The sequence below is a fragment of the Hyaena hyaena genome, unplaced genomic scaffold (genome assembly GCF_003009895.1).
Source record: "Hyaena hyaena isolate Hyena2069 unplaced genomic scaffold, ASM300989v1 scaffold_1167, whole genome shotgun sequence".
NCBI lineage: Eukaryota > Metazoa > Chordata > Mammalia > Carnivora > Hyaenidae > Hyaena > Hyaena hyaena.
In genome coordinates, this window is record NW_024081799.1 from 292,532 (window position 1) to 308,607 (window position 16,076).

Here is a 16,076-nt window from a genome sequence, read left to right on the forward strand (position 1 = left end):
ATTCAATAATAGAGAAAATGTATTGAAGCCTGCAAAATATATGGTGTCTTCCATTAGATACAGATAGCACATTGATCTGAATTTAGAGGCGACTTTGGAAGGCGCACCTGGATTGTTGTGCTCAGCCCTTTACCAATTGGTAAATTTTCTTTGACTATCACAAATTGACTACCAAGTTTCATATGTACCTACACACATTTTAGTTTACAGGATTGGAATTATATCACCAATTTTTATTGAGCGTTTTGCATATATATAGGCACTATACTAGGTAAAGTACTTCTGAAGAAATGTTGGCTCTTCGTTAAAGTTGACATATTTTACTTATGGTAGATAAGAACCTTCCTTGCCTGGCTGAAGCTCAAGCTACCATAATGTAAGCGCTCTTCACTTGTTTGGGAATTTGTTCCCTCTGGACCTAACTAAAGCTCACCCTGATCATTTCTTTCCATCAAAGTATCTTACAGAAAGAACTTTATGGAGAATTTTATTTTTTGTTGATCATTGACATTTCATACTTACTCGTTCATTCACTTAGCAAATATTTATTGAACCTATGCTGTGTGCCAGGCATTGTTCTAGGCCCTGAGGATACACTGTCAATAGAATGTTGTCCTTGTAGAACAGTTATCCTGAGAGATGGTACAGAAGTATATATAGCATATCAGAGGATGATAAGCACTAATGAAAAAGATGAAGTAAGGAGGAGATCTAAGAAATGCTGGACATTTGGGGATGAGGAATTGTGTTTTATTGAAGGGTGGTCAGGGAAGGCGTTGCTGAGAAGGTTACGGTATTTGTGTAAAGACCCAAGAGCTGAGGGAAGTCAGAGAGTAAGCCAATTAGATATAGGAGGAAGGGAGAGAAGCCCAACTTAATTTTATCTTGAATCCTTAACTGAGTATAATCAGCTTGCCTCTCGTGAGCTATCAAAATTAGATTAATTTCTGAAGAGCCCTCAACAGATAATTAAATACTCAAGATTTAGTGAGGCCTTTAAGCATAGGTAGCAGGGGCTAGGAGAATGGGGAAAGGGTATGGGAGAATATTGCAATGGTATTCTGTTACTTACAAATCTTTTCAGAGATTTCCTTAAGCATGAAGGCAAGGAGTTGAATAGTTTCCTGGTCAACTCCTCCTGAATCTTATAATGACACCTTCAGTCACAGATGGTTGGCATCTCTCACTATGAAGTAACTCTTAGAACTTAATTTGACATCCTAGAAGTTGAGGAGAAATGGGCTATGAGGCAGGAAGCCCTTATGTAATATGGGGAGACAGACAACTGGCAAACAGGAAGGTAAATGGTGTGAGCCTCAAGTATTTTGGGTAATTCCTAGTTTCCTTGCAGTTTGAACATCCCTTATTGCTGGTTTCCTGAGGTCTTCTGATGTATCTGCTCTGCCTATAGTTCGCTGGGAATGAGGGGTCCGCAGTATAGGATCCTAGTTTTGTCTACACATGGAACTTTGACTTTCCTAACTGATTCTCTAGTTTCTTGATAGTGGGACCATGGGACCCTGACACATACATCACGGACTGGATTGAGCAAAAAAATTTTAATTCAAGATCTTAATTTTCCTTCTTTCACCTCAGCATCTGTGAGCGTGTAACTCCCCGGCTATCTCATGCCAACTCGGCAGTGGTGCTTTCAGCAGTAAAAGTCCTAATGAAGTTTCTAGAGTTGTTATCCAAGGACTCTGACTACTACAATATGCTGCTGAAGAAGTTGGCCCCTCCACTTGTCACTTTGCTGTCTGGGGAGCCAGAGGTGCAGTACGTTGCCCTGAGGAATATCAATCTCATTGTCCAGAAAAGGTTGGGAAACCACGAATTGGTGATTAAAGTGTTTGTGATTTTGAATTAAGCTTAATAATATCAATATTAGAGTATTAAGTTTTACTGATATATTTTTATTTTTAAAAAATGTTTATTTTTCAAATAGAGTATGTGAGAGAGAGAGAGAGTATGTGTGAGCAGGAGAGGGGCAGAGAGAAAAGGAGAGGGAGAATCCCAAGCAGGCTCCATGCTATCAACTCAGAGCCCAACACAAGGCTTGATCCCAAGAACCGTGAGGTCATGACCTGATCTGATATCAAGAGTTGGATGCTCAACTGATTGAAGCACCCAGGCGCTTCAGTGTTTGTTTATTTTTGATAGAGTACAAGTGGGAGAGGGGCAGAGAGAGAGAGAGAAGCAGACAGAATATGCAGCAGGCTCCAGGCTCTGAGCTGTCAGTGCAGAGCCAGATATGGGGCTCAAACCCACAAACTGATATCATGACCTGGGCCATCCAAAGTCGGATGCTTAACCAGTTGTGCCACCCAGGTGCCCCCCTCCCCCCTGCCCCAACTTCTTTTTAATGTATGGAAATGAACATGTTGAATGGCAGAGCAGCTTGCCCAGCGTGAGGAGGCTAATAGTTGCTTTTTTGGAGCATTCCTGTGATAAATACCTAGTGCTGCTCTCCAATTTAATTTGTTTTCTGAAGGGCCTCTTAATAGTATGCCAGCCTGTGCCTGCTTCATACGTTTTAGGCCGTGGTTTTGAGCCAGACTGTTCTTCCAGCAGTTCTTAGCAGTATATATCCTAACCCTTAAAAATTGCCAAAAGGGGAACTGGTTAGAGGGGTATAAAGGAACTTGGTGAAGTTTTTTGGATGGGGAGGGAGGAGTGAATAGGAGCAGAGAGGCACATATTAGATATTAGTACAGAGTTAAAAGCATATGTCAGTATATGCCTCATCTTCCTTATCTTCCTTTTCTTGTGTTTCTGTGTACTGCAGGCCCGAAATCTTGAAGCAGGAAATCAAAGTCTTCTTTGTGAAGTACAATGATCCCATCTATGTTAAACTAGAGAAATTGGACATCATGATTCGTTTGGCCTCCCAAGCCAACATTGCTCAGGTCAGATGTAAAGCAGACTCAGGTTTTAAATCACTTAGATCTTAAGTTCTGGTCTTCAGAAAAAGCAAGGCCATGAAATTGCTGTTTGAGAATCCTTAATGATTGTCTCCTTCCTGGATTTTTAACAGGTTCTGGCAGAATTAAAGGAATATGCCACAGAGGTGGATGTTGACTTTGTTCGCAAAGCTGTACGGGCCATTGGGCGGTGTGCCATCAAAGTGGAGGCAAGTGTCTGGTGTAGTTGTGATCATATTATGGGATTTGAAGTGTTCTCTTCATTCCTTCCTTTAAAATATATTTTATATTTTAAAACTTTATTAAAATAATAAATCCCCTAGATAAAATTCCCAGAGGGAATAATTTTTAACTCTTTGTAGTTTCAGTTATTTTGACTGTCCTTCCATATTTCTAAATAATATGCTTATGATATTTATTGATTTACCAGTTGTAGACATTATCTGTTAACTTTGTGCTTCATATGTAACAGGAAGTAACATTCTTCATGTACCCCACCGTTCCTACTTGAACCCTCCTCTTCTCTCATAGTTAGATCATGAGGTGTTTGCTCCTGTATTGATTATCTTTGTAGATAGAGATAATATGCCTTTGTTTATTTTCCTATCAACTAAAGGTTGCAAAACTTACCATGCATATTATGACCAAATATATTGAACCAGTACAATACTGGTTATATTTTCTTTCCTATAGAGGCTTTTATTATTTCTGGAGTTTCTATAATGACCTTTCTTTTTTTCTTGCATTATATGTCTTCAATGCATCCCTATCTTCTGCCATCCAGACTTTTCAAGCATAGCATCAAATGTGTAAACCTTCTTTTGTCCTAATCCCTTGTCTCTTCCAGTCCTCTGTCCTCTCACTTGCCCCAGTCTGGCTTACCACTTTTTTGGCCTCTGCACAGTCATCGTTCCATATGGCCTCTCTTTATAGCACTTTCTTGCTATTGGTCTTCTTTAATCACATTTTCCTTTTTGTGTGATTGAGATAGCTTCTTGAGTCTCTGGCAATATGAATTATAGTGTTTTGTTTCTGCAGTTCAGATTTAATTGTCTGGAGTGTTGTATGGTGACTGCTGCAGGTCTATATATAGACCTGCATATATATTTTTTTAATTGAGGCATATATCATGCATGTAGTAAATTGTAGCCCATTTAAATTGTTTAAGAATGAGATGACAGAAAAAAAAAAAAAAAAAAAGAATGAGATGACAGAAAAGACCATCAGGACTTCTGTGAGCATAGGCAGGGCTGCTGACCAATAGGTTTCTGGTGTAGGGCAGGGAGTTGATTTTTACTTGAAAGTCCTCTGAAAGAGCTTCTCTGTGATCTGAGAGGGAGAGATTAATTTTTAGCTTGGTCGTGGCCTTCCAGTAGGTATTATGAGCTATAGTTTACGTTGCTCTGCTTCATTAGTCACCAGTCCTCCATTTGTTTTTCATTATTCAGGAATTTACTGAAATTAATAAAAACCTCTGTTCACTATGATGTAGTGGATTCAGAGCTCCATATTTGTTCTTGCTACTTGACTATATGCAGTTCTGCTTAGAGTCAGAGGATTGGACCATCTGATTTCTCAAGGATACTAAAATAAATTTTTACTGTGTGGTCCAATACTTCATGGGAACAGAAGGAAACAGATGCTGTGTCAGAGAAGCATCCATGAAAGCCAAGTTCCTAATTAGCCTTCTTTTTATTCAAGACAGTGCTGCTTTATGCATTACCATTGATAAATCACTTAGTGGGCTAGTGTTGGAGCAAGAAGTTAATTACTCCTGGTTCTGATAGTTTAGTTACTTCAGATACTTAATATACTCTTGTTCCACTGAGAAATAGGGAAGTCTTTTTATTGGATCTTGATACATTTTTTTTTTAAATGTTTTTATTTATTTCTGAGAGACAGAGTGAGCAGGGGAGGGTCAGAGAGAGAGGGAGACACAGATTCCGAAAAAGACTCCAGGCTCTGAGCTAGCTCTTAGCACAGAGCCTGATGTGTGGCTCCAACCCACAAACTGTGAGATCATGACCTGAGCCGAAGTCGGACACTTAACTGACTGAGCCACCCAGGCGCCCCTTGATACATCTTTTTTGTCACCACTCTTCACATTCTTTTCTTACTGAAGTATCGCCACTCATTTACTATTAGATAATTTTCAGAGATTTTCGCAGCATGAGAGTCATTTTGTGCTTCTCATTGCCAGACTGTCATTGCCTTATTGACATCTTTTGCAAAGCTCTAGACTCATACAAAATTATATATCATTCCAAAGTTAAAAGAAAGTTTCTATCACTGAAATTACTAGAATGTGTTCTCCATCTGGATTCCTAGAGGCTGATAATGCTATGTATTGTGACTGATGGGAAAGTAGTCCATAATCTGCTGGAAAGGATATAATGGCTTTCACCTCTTCCTTTGATTTGGGATGCCCAGGTAGGAATATGATAGCATGTGAGGAAAGAATTTGAAAGTGTAAAATCAGCTTTCTAGCAAGTGCTCTCTTATCTCAGGTTGCCTGATTTGCTGGAGCACTTTTCCTAGACCTGATTCAGTCCTGAAGGTTATCAGTTGGAAAGAGGTGTCTAGCCCAAACATAGTTATTGGGGTCAGAGAAGCAATGATTGTCTGTTTCTTTTCTTTTCTTTTTTTTTTTTTAATGTTGTATTTATTTCTAGGAGAGAGAGAGAGAGACAGCGTGAGCAGGGGAGAGTCAGAGAGAGAGGGAGTCACAGACTGAAATAGGCTCCAGGCTCTGAGCTGGCAGTCAGCACAGAGCNAGAGAGAGAGACAGCGTGAGCAGGGGAGGGTCAGAGAGAGAGGGAGTCACAGACTGAAACAGGCTCCAGGCTCTGAGCTGGCAGTCAGCACAGAGCCCGACGCAGGCCACGAACCCACGAACCGCGAGATCATGACCTAAGCGAAAGTCGGACGCTTAACCAACTAAGCCACCCAGACGCCCCAATGATTGTCTGTTTCTAATAAAACATTCACGGGAAGGGGGAAGAGACAGCAAGGGAGTTGTAATAGACTTCCTGTACAGCCTCTAAACTGAGCCAGTGCATCCTCTCAGAGCGTCTTACCCTTTTTTTAATGTGTAGTTGGTTTCAGAGATATGACAAATGAGAAAGAAATGAATGTTAGTTTAATGCTCAGCTGGGAGAGAATGGCCTACTAGCAAATTGAGGTGTCTTTAAGAGTTTGAGTTGTATTTTTATAAGTGTAAATATAGGTGTTTATATGTTGCTGTAAGTAATCTGAGGTGAAAAAAAATAGATATAATTTTGTTATTAAGTTGGTTAGGTTAAAGATTAAGCAGTAAGCTGCTCAATCCGTAAATAGTACTAGAAAGACAGTCCAATAATACTGTTTTTTTCCTGTAACTTTTGTCTATTTTTGCTTTTTTTTTTTTTTAGTAGATTTTACTTCATCCCTCCCCTAGCTTTCTTGGGGTGTGATTACCAGAGTTGTATGTATTTACAAGGTATACCTGTTTCTTCAGGGAGGAGATAAACTCTTGGTCCTTTTTAGTCTTCTGAGTAAAATCAAGTGATTTTTATTTATTTGTTTGAGAGAGATTAAGCCACTCATAAGTTCTCACTTCCTAGTCTTCTGTTTTGTGGTGTTTACTACAGATCAGGATAAGATACTGATGTGTGTCTCATCCCTTAATTTAAAACAAATGTATTTTTCCTGCTAGGAAAACCATATGTATTTACTACATAAAATTATAAAATAAGACAATTTAAACAAAAATAGAACACTGTTTTCTTCTATCCCGTTCCACCCTCCCAGAGATGATTTGGACATGATTTTAAATCTTTGTATAGTCTTTCAAACACAGGTGTACTTTTTACAAAATGAGATAATTCTAAAAATGTTATTTACTTTTGTGGTCTGCCTTTTTCATTGAATTATACAGTGTTATTAATATTTTACATCATTTTTTATATCATTTATACACATTATAGACATGATGTATGATTGCTTCTAATTTATTTAGCCTCTCTCTTATTGTAGGAACTTAAAGTTTTTGCTCTTTTTCCAAATAACGAGACAAGGAGGACCTTATAACCAAATCTTTGATCTCTGGTGGAGGTGAACATTGTTTCATGTATTAGCCATTTGGAATTGCTTGTTCATGTCCTTTGCACCTTTCCCCAATGGGTTATTTTTTCCACAGTGATTTTTAAAAAATCTTTTATAATTAAATATATTAATCTTTCATTTTGTAGCAGTTTCCCAATTTGTTTTCCTTTTGATTTCATTTGAAGTTGTGATTCACAGAAGTTAAGTGTCCTCGTGTAGTGAGTTGTTTTATTCTCAGGTGTTTTTTCGTGGCACACCTAGAAGATTGTGCTTCACCTCAAACTTCTATAAAACTCACCGTTATTTTCTAATTTTATGGCAAATATTTTGTTGTTTACATTTAACAATATTTTATAATTGTGTATTCTGTATTTCCTTGGTCCTGGATTTCTTTGTCTGAACAGTGATCGGATGGTTAATCTTGTTCCTCTGCCATACTGCTTTAATGGTAGGGTTTTTTATTTTCTTTAATCAAAAGCAATATGGTTGAGATGACAATTTGGACAATTTGCTGAAATATTACTGTTTCAAGGGCGCCTGGGTGGCTCAGTCATTAAGTGTCCAACTTTGGCTCAGGTCATGATCTCAGTTTGTGGGTTCGAGCCCCATGTCGGGCTCTGTGCTGACAGCTCAGGGCCTGGAGCCTGCTTCAGATTCTGTGTCTCCATCTCTCTCTGTTCCTCCTCCACTCATGCTCTGTCTCTCTCAGAAAAAAATAAAAATTTTTAAAAATTACTATGCCAGACTTAAATATTTTTCAAATATTGATGCATCATGGGAGATAGCCTTTTGTCTTGATTATAATAATGATACAAAGGGCTCACCTAAATATTAAAATTTATATCAAACCCTCTGTTAAGCACTTCATTTGTGTTATTTATGATAATTTAGACCCTACAGCAGCCCATATCCTACATACTCTATGATTTATCACAACTTATATATATGTTTAAAGATTTTTAATTCTGCTGTTGCGATAACCACATAGGAATTATTGGATGAAAATGAATAAAATAGAATCCAGAAATGGAAAAAGTACATAAAAGATGGTAGAATCATTTCTACCATCAGAAATGATGGTGCAACAGAATCATCATATGAATAACATCAAGATACAATTTTGTTTTTATTAAAATGCTTAGAGTGGTTTAACTTCGCACCTTTAAAAGATTTTATGACAGAAGTTTTCAGGCATACACTAAAATTGATTAATTAGCTGTCATGTACACGTCATCCATTTTGAACAAGTATCAACGTGTTGCTTTTATCTTGTCCCTTCCCCTTCAAGGAAATGGAGTGTGATTGTATATGTTTTTTAAGTAAGCTTCACACCCAGCACAGAGCCCAGCTTGGGGCTTGAACTCATGACCCTGAGGTCATGACCTGAGCTGAGATCAGAAGTCAAATGCCTAACCAACTGAGCCATCCAGGCACCCCAGTGCTATTGTATTTTAATGCAGATGCCAGATATGATCTTACTGAAGTATTAGTCCAATGTGTGTATCTAATAGATTAGGTCCCTTCCCTAAAAAAATATATTGTCACGATACCATTACTATACCCAACAACTAACAATAATTCTTGATCTCATTGACTACTCAGAACATGTTCAATTTTCCCTAATTGTGTCTTTTTATACTTGGCTTATTCAAATTAAAATCTAAAGAAGATCCACATGTTACATTTGGTTACCATGTCTCTTAAGCTTTACTTCTTGAGGTGCCATGTATTAAAGTGAATATGTCATTAGGTTTATACAATTTCCCAGAGTCTGGATTTCGCTAGTGTAGTTTAGTGATATTGTTTATCTCATTCTGCCATCCCTTGTAAATAATTAAATCTAGAGGGTTGATAATGTTCATGTTCAGTGTTAGGCAAAAGTATCTCTTCTCATGCTGTGTACTTTCTATGGCATCTTATCAAGAGACATCTAATGGAGTGACCCATCATAGTACATGGTAAGATATGATAAATTAGTCCTTGATTTTTAGGGTCTCTTGTCCAAAACCTTTCTCTTTTTAAAAACTATGATCTAGAGTTTTAGTACATTAGTTTTATCACTTGTATTCTCCCATACTCCCTCATTAATAAAAGTTAATGGATTCAATTCTATTTTATAGATGAACTAAAGGCTGTGGAAAATTGTGGTTTACCTAAGGCCATAGACTTGCAGTTATATAGTTCAAAAGATGGCAAATTTTCCTTAAGAATTTTTTGAGTCATAGATAACTTTGAAAATAAATGAAAGCTATGAATCCTCTCCCTGGAAAATATGCACATATGCAATTTGGCAGTTTCATTTCAAGAGGTTTGTTTTATTTATTGATTGGTTGAGTTTATTTTTAAGTAGTCTGTGCACTCAACACGGGGCTTGAACCATGACCCTGAGATCAAGAGTTGCATGCTCCTCTAGCAGAGCCAGCCAGGCAACCCTCATTTCAAGAGGTTTAAAGATGCCTTCTGCTGTCCCACTTATCCATGAACTCCAGATAAAGATCTGCCTTGACATACTCTTTCTTCTCATTTCTGTTCTCATGGGTATCGAAGATGATTATTTTCATTTGGTCCCACTCATCTGTTAGTATATTTTGCAATGAATAAAATTTGGGGTATATCTGGAAATCCTGTGTATCTCCATCAGATAGGTAGCCTAGCCTCTAGTATAGCTTGGTCAGATTAGGTGCCTGATCTTTTAGTCTAGCTTAGTTGGTGCACATGTATGTTGCAAAGTTATTTCCATATTGAGGTTGCATTATTGGAGAGATGGTCTGACTTGTCATTTATTGTGTTCTTCTTCATAGCAATCTGCAGAGCGCTGTGTGAGCACATTGCTTGATCTCATCCAGACCAAAGTAAATTATGTGGTCCAAGAGGCAATTGTTGTCATCAGGGACATCTTTCGGAAATACCCCAACAAGTATGTCCAAATACTTCTACTCTCTTCTTCAAATCATATAGGAGATTTTAAGTAAGGCACTTTGGAATTGGCTATGTATGAATTATTCTTTGTAACGTAACTGGTTATAATAGGGTATTTTGTCACAAATCTTACTAAAATAGGGCAACTTATTATGAAAAATAAATTCTCTATTTAAAAAAAATTTAATGTTTATTTTTGAGAGAGAGAGAGAGACAGAGAATGAGCAGGGGCAGGGTAGAGAGAGGGAGAGAGAGAGAATCTGAAGCAGGCTCCAAGCTCTGAGCTGTGGCACAGAGCCTGATATGGGCCTTGAACCCACAGACTGGGAGATCGTGATCTGAGCAGAAGTCAGATGCTCAACTGACTGAGCCACCCAGGCACCCCTGAAAAGTCATTTTTAGATTAAACATAGTTAAAAACAAAAGCTATATTTTAAAAGTTAAAAAAAAGGGATCCCTGGGTGGCTCAGTCGGTTAAGCTTCTGACTTCGTCTCAGGTCATGGTCTCACAGTTCGTGGGTTTGAGCCGCACGTCGGGCTCTGTGCTGACAGCTATCTCAGAGCCTGGAGCTTGCTTCATGTTCTGTGTCTCCCTCTCTCTCTGACCCTTCCCTGCTCACGCTGTCTCTCTCTCAGAAATAAATTTAAAAAAATAAAAATAAAAAAAAAATGTAAGGTGGTTAGCACAGGGATTAAAACCTAATTTTTCATCCTGCTTTATTTACTTTGAGAAGAATTGAAGCCCTGTCTGAATAGGACTGTCAATTTGCATATATTGAAGTTAACCAGATTCTTTCTTGATGACGTTACTATTAAACAGAAAACCCTTATATTCCAGATTATCGAGGCATATTTATTTATGCCTGTTACCAGGCATAATTAATGCTTGTGCTTCTTTTCACTGTCAGAAATAAATGTTTCAGTTTGAATGATAAATTAATAACCACACAATTATGAAAGATTGGAAGGTAATAGTTACATTGTTTACTTTGCATGTTACCCACTACTTTGTAGAAAATTATAGAACATGTAACAAATTATCAGTCTCTGACCTTTTTTGCAGTATTCTAGCCTTTCCCATAAAGATATGTAAAATCTACACATTTTTTCACATATTACATCTATGGTTTCACTCCACAGATTTTCACATTGAGCCTTTTTAGTTTATAAAGCAAAAATACTTCATTAGGTTTGCTTTTGAAAGCAGGCAATTAAAGAATTTGAAAGTATTAAATAAGAGCAGGTCTTGTAAAGCATCCTAAGTCTCCTTTTGCCTTATAAATATAGGTGTTGTGCTGAAGATTCTGATTAGTCTTTAAAGATAGTGTTAAATGGGGCGCCTGGGTGGCTCAGTCAGTTAAGTGTCCGATTTCGGCTCAGGTCAGGATCTCTCTGTGTGTTTGAGCCTCGCATCAGGCTTTTGTGTTGACAGCTCAGAACCTAAAACCTGCTTTCGATTCTGTGTCTCTCTCCCCCTCCCTACTTGTACTCTCTCTCTCTCTCTCAAAAATGAATAGACATTTAAAATATATATATATATATATATAAAAGGAACTATATATATATATATATAGTAAACTATATAGTTTACTATATATATATATATATAGTAAAAAGGAACGTGTACTATACCACTCTCCCAGAAAAGAAGGGAGTTGGGTTTCTAAATTTAGAAATATTATGGGTAAAGATGTAGATTTCAATGGGATTAGCAGAGAAATGTGTCCATTTCTGGTATCTATTAATAGGGATTTATGACAGTTTAATTTTAAGGAAGTGCTATCAAAAAACAAGTTTAATCCGTGGAATTAGGACAAACCATTAAATGTATTATTCAGTTGTCTACATCTAGTTTATTACACATTGTCATTTTTATGTTTAAAACTACATTAGCCAAGGGGATGGATTCAACATGTTAAAATGAGAGCATTATAGACTCAACAAATAAAAACAATTACTTGAATTATCTGTTTCTTTGGAGAAAGAAGTCCTTAGTGTGGGTGCCATGGGAAGAAAGAACATAAAGATCTCTATTAAAAAAGCAGAGATAGTGGATTAATGGACAAAATTACTGTTTCTAGTCTGGATACTATTGTTGCCTAACTTCATTTTCTTAGAAGTAAAGTGGGATTTCTGTTCCCTCAGGTTAAAGGCAAAATAGATAACAGAAAATTCTCTATAGTTATAAGAAAGATTGTTAGAAATCACAGGTTAATTTTCCATGTGAAAAGAATATCTGATAAGCTTTTATGACAGTCTGGTTAAGTTATGAAAAATAATTGAAGGGAAATTTAAGACATTCATAATCTTCTGGCTTAAAGCCTGTGCATTCTCTTGACCAAAAGCCTTTGTAGTTTGGTGGTTTGGTTTAGGGTACCTTGTTGGTCATTTTGTTTAGCCTTCATTGTTAAATATAGTTCTCAACTGTGCCCTCAGTAACATAGTTCATTTTGTTAAATCAGGTATGAAAGCATCATTGCCACTCTGTGTGAGAACTTAGACTCGCTGGATGAACCAGATGCTCGAGCAGCTATGATTTGGATTGTGGGAGAATATGCTGAGAGAATTGACAATGCAGATGAGTTACTGGAGAGCTTCCTGGAGGGTTTTCATGATGAAAGCACCCAGGTAAGTTCTAATCTGTGTCCTGTGTCAGATCTTTTGGGGAAATTTTCAGTGAAAGTAAAAGTTGCACCCTTTCATGTCTGTGTGTATGTGTTGAGAATTGATGACATTTTCAATTGTGCTGATTTCTTGTGGAACAAATCTGCCTTAGACCAGTGGTCCTCAAACTTTAGTGAACCTAGAGAGTTTGTTAAAGCACAGGTTGATATCCCCACCATTGGAGTTTCTGACTCAGTGGGTCTGAGATAGGCTTAAGCATTCTCCTTTCTTACCAGGTTCAGGGTGCTCCTGCTACTAGTGGTCCAGGACCACACTTTAACAACTAATGGCTGAGAGCAGTAGGTAGCACTTTTTAATTTTCTGTCACTGGAAGATGATGATCTATTCCTATTTGTAATGGTTGTGGTTCATTCCAGCAGGGGTTTTCTTTTAATTTTTTCTTTTTTTAATGTTGTATTTATTTCTGAGAGAGAGAGAGAGAGAGAGCATGAGCAGGGGAGGGTCAGAGGGAGAGGGAGACACAGAATCCGAAACAGCCTCCAGGCTCAGAGCTAGCTGTCAGCATAGAGCCTGACACAAGGCTTGAACCCACGAATTGTGAGATCATGACCTGAGCCGAAGTCGGACGCTTAACCAACTGAGCCGCCCAGGCACCCCATCAGCAGGGGTTTTCACTTAGGGCTGGGATGGGGACTGGCATGTGTGGTTTGGAAAGATTCTCTGTGGATCTTCTGTCTCTCCTTTACCAAAATGGAGAGACCTGACCTTGGAGCTGTGGGCCCAGAGAAGCAAATAGATTATAAAACCCTTTTCCCCTGGCATTTGCACTCACTGCAAATTGAAGGTCATGTATGTAGTCCACCACAGTAATTTTAATAGGCCTTAACAGGGAACACATACAAGCCTATAGCTTTGTGTCTGGTTCAGCAGCCCATATTTTTTTTTTCACATTAAAAAATTTGTTTTATATATTTATTTATCTTAGAGAGAGAGAGAGAGAGCATGAGGGAGGGAGGGGCAGAAAGAGAGGGAGACACAGATTTGGAAGCAGGCTCCAGGCTCTGAACTGGCATCACAGAACCTAACACAGGGTTTAAACTCATCAACTGCAAGATCATGACCATGCTTAACCAATTGAGCCACCCAGGTGCCCCTTAGCAGCCCATTTTTAACAAACTGTGATCTGGCATAGTTTTACTGTTTTTTTTTTTGGCTCTTGCCCTAATATGACAGATAATGTCCTAATTCTCCCCAAGTTGTATCTTTTGGTGGAAATGAATAATAAGGGATTTACTAAATAAGCAATTTTTTGTGCCAAAAATGCAATTTTGGGATAAGAGGCTAGTGAGTTTTGGGTTTTTTTTTTTTTTTTTTTCAAATTAATTTATTTTTGAGCGAGAGAGAGAATGAGCAGGGGGCGGGGCAGAGAGATAGGGAAAGAGAATCCCAAGCAGGCTCTGCACAGCCAGTGTAGAACCCAATGCTGGGCTCGAATTCACAAACCTTGAGATCATGACCTGAGCCAAAACCAAGAGTCTGATGCTCCACTGGCTGAGCCCCCCCGCCGACTCAGAAAGACCAGGTAGTAATTCATAGATAGGTAAGGGGCGCCTGGGTGGCTTAGTCGGTTGGGCGTCCGACTTTCGCTTAGGTCATGATCTCGCGGTTCGTGGGTTCGAGCCCCGCATCAGGCTCTGTGCTGACTGCCAGGTCAGGGCCTGGAGCCTATTTCAGAGTCTGTATCTCCCTCTTTCTCTGACCCTCCCCTGCTCACTCTGTCTCTCTCTCTCTCCTAGAAATAAATAAAAATTAAAAAAAAAATTCATAGATAGGTAAGCACTACTTTGGAAATAATGATAGGTAATAATGTAAATGTCTTTTACTTTATCTGTTAAATTACATCCCTCAGGTGCAGCTCACTCTGCTTACTGCCATAGTGAAGCTGTTTCTCAAGAAACCATCCGAAACACAGGAGCTGGTACAGCAAGTCTTGAGTTTGGCAACACAGGTATGAAATCTAGAAAAAGAGTAGGTTTGATTTGTCTGGTTTTATATTTCAGAAATTATGAAACTCTTAAGATTCAATGGGGGGATTTATTTATTTATCTATCTATTTTTATTATTTTAAGTAGGCCCTATGCCCAAGGTATGGCTTGAACTGAACTCACAACCCCAAGATCAAGAGTCACATGCCCCACTGACTAAGCCAGCCAGGCAACCCTCATTTGGGGAGGTTTTAATCAGAAAGGGCACTGTCTTTAGATCCTGTTAAAATATAAAAATAGTATCTCTTATACATATACCACCAAATTATAGTTGCCTTTATGGCTTTTAAATGAACTGACTCCAGTTTCTATGATTGTTCATGAAAATTGTACTTAGATATTTTACTTTTAATGAAGGACCTACTATGTGAAAATGACATTGAGTCTCACAGTACTGGATGACTCACTTAAGTCTCAATCCTTCCGGTTTACTTAATTTCACCTTTAAAATGAAAGTATAATGATTTAATATTGATAAATACCTCAACAAAGTTCTCTGGTAGTCTTTCTACCTTCTGGAATTGATTGCCTTTCTCTTTAAATAATTTTAAAGTGCTTATGATGCCTCCTTAATTATTTGACATTTTTGGTCCTCCCTAGGATGAGTTCTGATTTCAGGAATGTGGCAACTGGCCATAGAATTATTGTCACCATTTTAGGTCCACAGAAATCAAAACAATTATTTAGTGTAACTAGTATAGCAATCATCAATTCATCATAATTTCATTATGCTCTTAATTGAATTTGAGAACCTGCTGGCTGTAGCAGGCTGTCAGAAGTTCAGATGTGTGTCTATACATGGAATCAGATTTAGATATTAAGTTTACCATTTTTTCTTATTCATCTCTGTATAGTGGTAGATTATCAAAATTTGAAATCCTTTCATAGTATTTTGCCTAGTTCTTATCTGTCATCTTTCCTGTTATTTTATATCTTTTAATATTTATTTGTAAGCGTTCTTTGAAATGTTTCTTTAAAAAGAAAAGAAACTTCCCTTTTTTTTTTTTTTTTTAAATGTTTTTTCTAGGAGAGAGAGAGAGAGCGTGAGCAGGGGAGGGTCAGAGAGAGAGAGGGAGTCACAGACTGAAACAGGCTCCAGGCTCTGGGCTGGCAGTCAGCACAGAGCCCGACGTGGGTTCGAACCCACGAACCGCGAGATCATGACCTAAGCGAAAGTCGGATGCTTAACCGACTAAGCCACCCAGGCTCCCCAAGAAACTTCCCTTTTAAACATCTTCCTTTGCCTGAAGCAGAGCAATTTCTATAACCATCAAGGCTGTGGTTATTTAATACCTGTATTGAATTGAATATTCTAGACTTTTTTTTTTAATTTTTTAATCTTTATTTTTGAGAGAGAGAAAGAGCATGAATGGGGGAGGGGCAGAAAGAGAGGGAGACACAGAAACCAAAGCAGGCTCCAGGCTCTGAGCTGTCAGCCTAGAACCTGATGCAGGACTCCAACTCACGGACCACGAGACCATGA

The 16,076-nt window shown here is 38.2% G+C and overlaps 1 protein-coding gene across 2 annotated transcripts in view; it reads left to right on the forward strand.

The window, feature by feature from the left end:
• Positions 1-16,076, forward strand: part of AP2B1 (adaptor related protein complex 2 subunit beta 1) — a 128,421-nt gene that overhangs the window by 35,699 nt on the left and 76,646 nt on the right. For both annotated transcript variants that reach the window (XM_039222627.1, XM_039222628.1), the window contains exons 7-12: positions 1,597-1,818; positions 2,786-2,906; positions 3,035-3,130; positions 9,806-9,921; positions 12,386-12,551; positions 14,458-14,556. In XM_039222627.1, coding sequence (XP_039078558.1) covers positions 1,597-1,818; positions 2,786-2,906; positions 3,035-3,130; positions 9,806-9,921; positions 12,386-12,551; positions 14,458-14,556 — 820 coding nt within the window. The remainder of the gene's footprint in view (positions 1-1,596; positions 1,819-2,785; positions 2,907-3,034; positions 3,131-9,805; positions 9,922-12,385; positions 12,552-14,457; positions 14,557-16,076) is intronic.